This window comes from Phyllostomus hastatus, unplaced genomic scaffold (assembly GCF_019186645.2).
Source record: "Phyllostomus hastatus isolate PE091 unplaced genomic scaffold, TTU_PhHast_1.1 phas_contig_196, whole genome shotgun sequence".
Taxonomy (NCBI): domain Eukaryota; kingdom Metazoa; phylum Chordata; class Mammalia; order Chiroptera; family Phyllostomidae; genus Phyllostomus; species Phyllostomus hastatus.
In genome coordinates, this window is record NW_025333709.1 from 1,171,555 (window position 1) to 1,181,049 (window position 9,495).

At 67.4% G+C, this 9,495-nt stretch overlaps 1 protein-coding gene across 1 annotated transcript; it reads right to left on the bottom strand.

Moving 5' to 3' along the window:
- Positions 1-1,829: 1,829 nt before the first annotated feature.
- On the bottom strand, positions 1,830-9,098 carry TNIP2 (TNFAIP3 interacting protein 2). The gene is made up of 6 exons (XM_045834676.1): positions 8,758-9,098; positions 5,404-5,682; positions 3,658-3,747; positions 3,214-3,444; positions 3,005-3,124; positions 1,830-2,566 (listed from the first exon to the last, which is right to left on the bottom strand). Exons 1-6 carry the CDS (start codon positions 9,034-9,036, stop codon positions 2,303-2,305), a joined length of 1,263 nt encoding a protein of 420 aa, XP_045690632.1. The 5' UTR covers positions 9,037-9,098; the 3' UTR covers positions 1,830-2,302.
- Between the last annotated feature and the right edge of the window lie 397 nt (positions 9,099-9,495).

Consider the following 9,495-nt stretch of genomic DNA (forward strand, 5'->3'; position numbering starts at 1 on the left):
TTTTGTTTTTTGTTTCCAAGCCTGTTATGTAGTAAGGGGCTGAGCCCTAGGAATTCTCCAGGACAGGGCAACCAGGATACTGCATAGTGGTGCTGTCTGTGGGGGGGGGGTCCAAGAGGGAACAGTGCTGCTTGCTTATCTCTCTGTTGGCTTTTAGTCACTTCCCCACTCCCCCACAAGCAAATCTGGCCCTCCTGGTGCCAATTCCCAGGTGGGTGGGCTTGCGTGCATTCTAGGACCCTGTGGGTCTCTCCAACGACCTCTCCTGTGAGGCTGGGAGTTTCTCCTGCTGCAGCCCACAGAGGTGTTTTCAGTCGGAGGTTTGAGGCTTTATTTCCCGGTGCTGGAGCCCTGGGTTGTGGGTCTGTCTTGCTCCCCAGTTGTTCCTCCCGGTTTATCTGCGTGTGAACGTGGGACCGCCGGGTCTACCAGCTGCTGCCTCACTGCGAGACCTCTGCACCCCAGCTGCCTGACTCCGCCCCTCATACCCGCCTGGACGAATGTTTCTTCTTTAACCCTTTGGCTGTGGGACTTCCATGCAGTTCACTTTTCTGTCAGTTCTGGTGGTTTTTTGTTTTTAAATTGTTGCCTTTCTTTAGGTTGTGCGAGGAGGCACAGTGTGTCTACCTACGCCTCCATCTCGGCCTCCTGTCCGTGTCCCGTCGCGGTGACTACTGGCGGGGCTGGGGGTGAGGCTCCCGCTCTCCCACCCGCCGTCTGCTGGTCTCCTCACCTCTTTGTCCCTTCAGTTCTCCTGACGTGTCCTCCTTCACCAACGACGGTGTCCTGCTGACTGTTCAATTAAAGACTGTCAGCACCATTTTAGTGGTTACCCCAGAGATCGTAACATGCTTTCTTCGTTCCTTAGAGTCCACCTTGAATCAGTGAAAACCTCGCAGTCGCCTGAGTTTACTAAACGCTCCCCGCCACCACCCAGGAGGCTCGTGGCGGTCCGGCCGGCCTGCTGTCGCTGTGAACAGCGCATCTCCGGCCCTGACTGCCCTCCCACCAGCTGTGTTCCGCCTGCAGCCTGCGTTTCTGTGGTCACTTCCTGCCGTCCAGGCCCTGGGTCTGGGCTTGGAGCTGTGTGTCTTCCTTCTGCCTCCGGTGTTCCGTGCTGTATTTTCTTTGTGTACAGACCAGTGGCCCTGCCAGGCCAGGCCCCGGGCGCCACTGCCCGAGTCTGGGGCGCCGGCTTCTGTCGTGGCTCGTGGAGCCTGCGCCCACTCCTTCAGCGAAGGGCTGCTCAGCGCTGCCCCGGGACGTCGCCTGGACTCCGAGGGCGGCCCTTCTGGGTTTCAGAGGGAACCCTGGGGTGCTCGCACAGGCCCTCTGGCCTTGAGACTCGAGTTCTGAACTGTCACCGGGCAAGGGACGCTGCAGCGTCTGCCCAGCCCCTGCCGCTCCCCAGCCTGCTCTGCCCAGGGTCCTCCAGTCCCCCCGAGCACGCCCAGTTTGGGGGTTGGCCGAGGAGCTGCAGGTCCCCTCCCGTGGGATGTCCCCGTCCTCTCGCTGCAGCACTCGGGGTCCGTGAACTGCCCCGGTGTGTCAGGCCGGTGAGGCTGGGGCTTCCTGCTACGCCGTTCCCCACCCCACTGACGGGTCTCTCTGGGCGGGGTCCCAGAGAGGGGGCGCGGGGGCTCCCCAGGGGAGAGGAACCCCGACTGCACCTCGAAGACCTGCCCAGACGGAGACGGTGCGAGGGTGTTCCAGGCAAGAGGCACAGTGGCGGCCAGTGGGCGCGCCCCTCATCCCACCTGGTCTGGCTCCCACCCGAGTGGGGACGCGGCTGAGCCCCCGCGCCCGGCCACCACGCCTTCCCACAGCAGTCAGCAGCAAACATGTTTATTACACGAGCACGTGAACACACAGTGAGAGTGCCTGAGCTCCGGGGTGCGTGGCTGGCACCGTGGCAGCACCCTCTGCCCAGAGCACACAGCAGCTCCTCCAGCCGAGGCCACCCCGGCCAGCGACTGGCGGCCGCACGCTGGGCTCTGCGCCCCTGGAGGGGCCCTCCCACCCTGGGCGCCGGCGTGTGGCGCCCACGGGCAGCCCCTCTTCCCAGCAGGCTGCAGCGCCCCAGGCGCAGGGTGGGGCGGGGCTGTCACCTGGGCCGCAGCCGGACACCTTGAGCTCTGTGCAGGAAGCAGAGCCGGGCCTCCCGAGCACGCACCACCCCCGGTGCAGCGGGTCCCCCTGACCCACTCTGTCCGCGGCTGGAGCAGGACCGAGGCAAGGGGTCGGAAGCACCCTCAGCCTGGATCTCGCGTGCTGAGGGCGCCCCGCCTGTCCCTGCCTGGGCTCACAGGCAGCACTCGGCCACGTGCCTCAGGAGCTCCTCGCCCTGCTCGTCGCCGAAGCCCTGCAGGCAGTGGGGGCACTGGAGCTCCCCCTGGCCGCTCTGGGCTGCGCCGGGGCGCCCGCCCTCTCCAGGGGCGGCCGGACACTGGGACCCGGTCCCGGGCCGCTGGCCGGCAGATGCCGGCAACTCCACGGCATCGGTCTCTGAGTACTTGGGGGGCTGGGTCCCTGTGTGAATCCGGCAGGAGCCTGGCTTCTGGGGGTCCTGGAAAAAAGACAAAGGTCTGCTTACATGGGCTGCACGGGAGGCCACCAAGCCGGGTCCTGGGTTCCCCGCTCCCGGCTCTGTCCCAGGGCCCGGAAGCCCGCGGCAGAGTGTGGTGACGTCACGTGTCATGTGCTCACAGCGGGCCAGCCGCAGGGCCGGAGCCCACTGGGCACGTGACCCAGGGCCTCGGCCCCCACATCCGTGGGACAGGGCGACAGGGGCCCCGCCTCACAGCAAGGAGGGGGCGCCAGTGGAAGGAGCGCCCGCCGAGGAGCCTGCGGCCCAGGACGAGCCCCCTGGGCCCCTCCCGCCACACCGCGCCCCGCCAGCCCCCTCCAGGCGGCCGCTCGGCGGACGGCGCAGACTCAGGACTCCAAGTTCACGACGAGGAACGACGCCCTGAGCACCCCCGGGGCCCCAGCACCCACGCCCTACCTGCCCGCGGGACGCCTGGCGCTGCAGGGCGGCCAGCTGGTCCTCCAGCTCCTGAATCCGGCCCTGCGCCCGCTCCCGGTCCGCCCTCTCCGACAGGAAGTCGTCCTTGTACACCAGGATCTGGGGAGAGCAGACGCCCCGTTGCCGCGCCGCCCGGTCTGCCCGCCGCGGGAGGTGCGGCGCCCGCCCCGCCCCCGCCCCCGCCCCACCTGCTGCTCCAGCATCTGCGTCCGCTCCCGCGCCGCCGCCAGCTCCCGCGCCGTCCCCGCGCACTCGCCGATCCTCGCCTCCAGCTGCCGGTTGAGCCGGGAGATCTCCTTCCTCATCAGCCCCAGCTCGGGCTCGGGGGCCGGCGGCCCCCGCAGCTGGGCCCGCAGCTCCCGCACGTACTCCTCCCGGCTGGCGTCGTAGCGCTGCCACTTGGCGTTGAGGTCCTCCACCTGCGGACGGAGCGGGGAAGCCACTGCCCCTGCCACGGAGCTGGGGAGCTGCGGACCAGCTGCAGGGCCCAGGGCAGGGGCCTGGTGCCCGTGTCCTGCCCCGCCCCCTGGGGCACGTGACCCTGAGGGGGGAGAGGCCCACGCCCACCACCGGGTGGCCTGACCTGCAGCTCCTGACGGGAGCCCTCCCCCAGTGAGATGCCCGACACTCACATGAGTCACCTTCTGCTTTAACAGTCGGTTTTCTTCCCGTAACCTCTCAATCGCAGCCTGGACAGAGGCCTCCCTGCCTGCGCGTCCTGGCTGCAGAAGAAAGGGACAGGGGAGACGGGGTCCCCAAACGTGCCAGTCACATGCAGCAAGAGGGAGGGGGCCAGGCCCAGCGACGCGGTCCCAGGCGCAGCAGGAGGCGGCCCTTCCTCTGCCGGAGCAGCACAGCGTGGGCAGGAAGGGCTCCCGACCGCCTGCTGGTGCCGGTGGGCCTCGCCCTCCGGTGCCCCCCACGCCCCGCCCGGCGGCCACGCTCAGCTGTCCCACCCCCGCAGCTGTCAGGAGGGCGGCGTGCTCAATCCCACTGTCCCCAGGGGACACCGGCCAGGCCCACGACCTCAGCGTGTCTGCAGACAGCCAGGGCCCACCTCGCCGGCCCTCACACAGGATCAGGGGAGTGTCACCCAGAACTCACAGCCCGGGGCGGCCCGCTGCCGCGAGCCAGTGCCTTCACCAGCACCGCGGGCTGGGCACCGGCAGCATTGCTCTGAGAATTTCCCTTGAGTGGCAGGAAGTGTGTGTCCTGACCCAGCACCGGGGAAGCCCCGGTGACTCAGGGCTGGGAAGTGACGCTGACTTGGAGACTGCAGGCCCCGCCAGGCCCCGGGCCGGCCGCTGCGTGGTCCCCAGAGGGAGGGGGCAGTGACTCAGAGCCAGACGGGGGCGTGCTCCTCCCAGAGGGCACTTTTTCCTGTGGTTCCTGGCACACGCGTGTCCTTCTGAGAGTCCCTTTGTGTGGAGCACACCCAGCACACGGGTGGTTTCGGGCAGAGGGCCTCCCAGCGGACCTGCTGCTCAGCGGGGGGAGGGGGGGGACACCCCGTCCGCCCCGAGCACAGCAGAGTGCATTTCTCCAGGGCCTCGGTGCGGCCGCAGACACCTGCCTGGGAAGCACCGGGCGAGAGGCCCTGCGCGGTGGGGGGGTCCTGGGCCCGTGGGGGGCACGAGGCCTCTTCCCATCTGCCCCCCGTGGGGAGCGCAACCCGCCCGCAGGCCCGCGCTGGGGCTGGAAGGCGGCAGGACAGCGGCTTCGGCTCCATCCCCCCACGGGCCCCCCACATCCCTGCTCGGGATCCCTATGACTCCACCCCGAGGGGCTCCTGGCACTGAGGCCCTCACCGGCCCCTCTCCCCACAGGCGGGCACCGCCGGGAGGCCCGCCTGCCGCCCCGCACGCCGCGCTCTGCCGACGAGGACGCTGGAGCCCTGGGGCGGCTGCACCTCTGAGCCACGGCCCCTGGCGCGACAGGCCCAAAAGCCACTTCAGAGCTGGCAGCCCCGGCTCTGCAGGCGACCCAGGCCCGGCCAGGGGCCCACAGAAGGCTGCGCTCAGTCCCCTGCCCGCGGGGCCTCGGGAGGCGATCCCCACCTCGCCCGGTTCCCGCCCCTGCCCAGCACCCAAGTTTGGGGCAGCCCCTCGACCCAGCCCTGCCTCCTTGTGCGCCCCAAGGCTGAGGGCCCCGGGTGCCGCCTCCCCCCACGCCCCGGGCACAGGGCCTAGGTGGAGCGGGCTGGGGAAGCCTGGCTGTCCCATTGAGTTCTGCGTGGGCCGTCACTCCAGAAGACGCCCCTGGAAGGTCAGGCTCTGCCTCGACAGAAGTGGGCCCGGCAGGCCGGCCTTGGGGACTGCCCAGGGCCGCCGGGCCAGCAGGCGGTGTCCCTGCCCCGAGCCCCCCTCACTGCAGCCTACCTCCGGGCTCTGCTCCCCCACGGCCCCCTGCCGTGCATCCAGACACTTGGCCAGGTGCTGACACATGTGGGCGGTGGCGGCCAGAGTCCTCCGCAGCTGGTGGGTCTCGTCGGCCAAGGAGCGGCACAGGACGTCGCTGGCGGCCCGGGCCCGCTCCTGCTCTGCCACCTGCCTGCGCAGCAGGGCCACCTCCCGCTCGCGAGCGTGGCCTGGCTGGCTCGCCCACTGCTGGGCTTCTCGCTCCTTCTCCTCCAGCTGCTCAGAGAGTCTCTCGATCTCCTGGTGGAGGATTTAGAAGCAGAGCTTACTTGATGAAAGGTGACGTCACAGGCAAATGCCATCCGCACAGGGCCCGCCCAGGACAACGGGCTCAGTCTGATGTGGGCGGCCGAGCCCCCGGGTCGCTGGAGCTGTCAGCCTCTGGCGGTCTACCTGAGGCCCCGTCCAAACTCCTGTTCTCACGGGCAGGTGCACAGTGGTAGGTTTTACATCGTCGAATGACGAAAAAGTGCGGTGTTTCCTGACACTTCTTGGTGGGAAGGGCAGGAACCCCGACGTGGTGGACAGCCCCCAAAAGATACGTCCACGGCCCAACTGGGCTACCTGGGGGGTTTGGCTGCCCCGGCAGTGGGGTCTTCACAGTGTGAGCAGCTAAGGTGAAGTCCTACTGGGCTCATCAAGTGACTAGTGTCCTTGTCAGAAGAGGGACACTTGGACACAGAGAAGGCCGCGTGGAGGCGGAGGTGGAGACGGGAGTGGCAGCTACAAGACACATGGCACCAAGACTGGCAGGGCCACCACGGCGTGGAGGAGGCCACAAAGGGCCCCCGCCCCACCCCTGGGGCCCGGAGCCCGGAGCCGGGCCCTGGGCTGGAGCCTGAGAAACGTCCTTTGTTTCCAGCCCTGAGTTGAGGGCACTTTGCCACGGCAGCCATGGGACACACAAACCCCAAACCCAAACGCACCCAGATCCCATCACTTCTTTAAAAAAAAAAAAAAAGAACTGTCCTTAAAGTTGTGATTTGCTTTGTGCGGGCCCTAGTTTTGTGCTTCCACATCTTCAGAGTAACCTCCAGCACTCACAGGGCCAGAGGGAGGTCCGTCCCACAGATGCGGACCAGCTGCTTTGGAAACGCCAGGGAGCAGCCTGGGCTTCCCGGGTGGGGGTGGGGGGCAGGCCGAGCGGGGGGAGGGCGTGTGGCCCTGCCGGGCAGGAGACACCGGGACCCCAGAACCCTCTCACTGCTTCCCAGCGGGGCGAGCTGCGAGGCCCTAATACTATAGCTGCTTTAAACAGAAACACGCATGGCCACGGAAGCGTCACACACACGCGGGGGAAATAAGATGAAAACGTGGATTCCTTGTTGCTGCCCCCCCACCCTCTGGGCACTCGTCCTTCCCGGGCGTTTGTAAGAACAACCTAGAGCACCACGTGGTCTCTCCCCAGACGGAGCCCGCAGCAACACCTCCTCGCGGCGCCTCCTCCGTCTGTGGGAAGGGCGGACGTGACCGATCCCACGGAAACGAGACAGGTCGGAGAGGAGCAGATGGACAGCCGCGCGCCAGCCAGCTGGGTGACCCAGATGGGACGGACAGGCTCTGAGAAACACAAGACCTGCCAGGGCTCGATCACAGCGAGAGAGGGAGAGGGAGAGGGAGAGAGAGAGAAAGAGAGAGGGGGAGAGAGAGAGAGAGAGAGAGAGAGAGAGAGGGGGAGAGAGAGAGAGAGGGAGAGGGAGAGGGAGAGGGAGAGGGACCTTTCGCTAACACGAAGGCTGAGTCGGTAACCGAAGGTCCTCAGGAAGACGAAACAGGAGCCCCGGAGCCGAGGGCTGCACGGGGGAGGTGCACCAAACACTTGGGGAAACACTGATACCAGGTCTTCTGGAGGCTTCCCAAAAACGGAAGAGAAGGGAGCACTTCCTGTTTGTACGATGCCGGAATTTCCCTCTGACCGAAGCAGGCGGACACCGCAGGGAGCCGAGCCGCAAACCGACAGCCCTCCTGGACACCGAGCGGGAGTTCTCAGCAAAATGCCGGCAGACCAACAAGCTCAGCGCCAGAGCGCAAGGAGCACCCCTCCAGCGTGACAAGCGGGATTTCCCCCAGAAAACAAGGACGGCTCCACGCGCGAACACTGACCCACGGGTCGACGGAGAACATTCCACAGTGTGAACGAGTGTCGAGGCGCCCTGTTGTGTGTCAGCGCTATCTAAGGGGGGGGGGGCAGTTGACACTACTGATAACACCGGGTTGCTCTGGAAGCGTGCTCGGTTCGCGCTCCCTCGGCATTCAGCGCCTTCCCCAGCACCTCCCTGCTCCCTCCCCCACCTGGATTCGGGGGGCGATCCCGCGTGCGGGCCTGATCCCCAGCTCCAAGGGCAAGAACTGGACCTGGAACTTCTCTGCATCGGCCCAGCGAGCGCCGAACGGAACGTGCCGTCAGCAGCTTCGCAAAGCGGCCAAGGCTGTCACAAGTCGCCCCGCCCCCGCACCCCGTCTGACCTTACAACCACTTCCTGGGTCACTGTCCACCTGCTCTCCAGTCCGGCTAGGCTGCCGCCGGCCCGGCCGGCTCTGACACCGCGCCGGTCCTCGGAGGTGGACGCACTGTGTGTACCCCGGGGCTGGGGGAGGCCAAAGGCACGGCCCGTGGTGTTCGGCGCGTCCCACGCCCACAGAGAGTTCCAGTGAACGAGGCTCCACGATCCCCCGAGTGCCAGGGGCCCGTGCCGGTCACATCCGGGCACCTGTGCGAGAGCTTGCGCTCTGTGCTTGACACCTGTGAACTCGCGTTCACCACGACGCACGCACGACAACGTGCTGCGCACGTCCGCCACAGCGTCCACGGAGGCACTAGACTAGCTCTGCACCGTCTATTTTCTCCGTGGGGACAGGCGCTTCGTAAAGAGAAATCCGCCTTTCCCGGTCCTTCCCGCATCCCCAGCGCCCACCGCAACATGCCGGAACGTTACTGTGCTCCGCGAAATAGGTTGGACAAAGAAAGACCCACGCCGTACGGTTTCACTAACACGGAGACGCTAAAGAACACAGTAAAAGCCCGCTGAAACAGACCGAACGGGCGGTAGCCCGGGGGGGGGAGGCGGGAGGATGAAGGAGGGGAGAGGGCACAACAGGCAGTGGTACCCTGCGGAGTCTGAGCAAGTGGGGTGGTGGCATCGTCAGACCTGAGTCTCTGGCCCTGTCGTGCCCGTGAAACCGAGATAATTTTCCACACCAACTAAAACAGCCGGCAAAGACCACATCCCTTGGCCCCACGACAGGCCTCGCGCCGCGCACACGCACCCCTGCGGGACCCGAGCGCGCCCACAGCCCCCACTCGAGCAGGCGCACCTGGCGCAGCGCCGCCTCCACGGCGCCACCCTCCCGCTGCTGCAGCTGCTCCCGGAAGCGCGCCACCTGCTCCAGCAGTGCGTCCACGAGCGACGGCGCCGCGTCGCCCTCGAGCGCGGCCAGGCGGGCGCGGAGGCGCTCTATGAGGGCGTCCCGGGCGGCCAGCTGGTCCTGCAGGCGCCTCAGCTGCTGCCCGGCCTCGTGGTACAGGCCGCAGAGAGTGGCGGCCGCTCGCGGGGCCCCCTTCTGCCCGCCGGGCCCCTCGTCCCCCGACGACATGCCTGCAGGCCTGGACCAGGGCGCGCGGCCGCCGGCCACTTCCGCGCCGGCTCTCCGCGAGCCCCCGCCTCCCCGGAACCTTAGCCTGCGAGCCCCGCCCCGCACGGAGAACCCCCACCCGCCCGCGGCGGAGTGCCGGCCACGCCCACCCCGAGCCCGGAGCCGCCCAACGCCCAGAGCCGGGTCACACCCTCCGCTGAGAGCCAGGCTCCGCCCCTTACTGTATCCTAGGCAGCGGCGTGTCCACCCGCACGGGTGCCTGGCTGGTCCCAGCGGCGCATCTGGGGCGTTTTCGGAGCGTCCGCGGGGCTGTGGAGAGGGGTTGAGCAGCCTCCGATGTAACTTCTGATAGGAGGGAAAGAGGGGGGGTCAAAGACGACCCCAAAGGTTGGACCCGAGCTCGGGGGCAAATCCCCCAGCTGCAGGCGGTTGGCCAAAGGTAGCGACCGAGAGGGAGAG

Bases quoted from the DNA above. Each gene is read 5' to 3' on its own strand.
- TNIP2 (XM_045834676.1), bottom strand. From the start codon at position 9,036: ATGTCGTCGGGGGACGAGGGGCCCGGCGGGCAGAAGGGGGCCCCGCGA. The intron at 3,125-3,213 runs GTGGGGCGGGGG...TGCTCTCCCCAG, and splicing joins CGCAGATGCTGGAGCAGCAG to ATCCTGGTGTACAAGGACGA. The intron at 2,567-3,004 runs GTAGGGCGTGGG...TCTTTTTTCCAG, and splicing joins GCCAGGCGTCCCGCGGGCAG to GACCCCCAGAAGCCAGGCTC.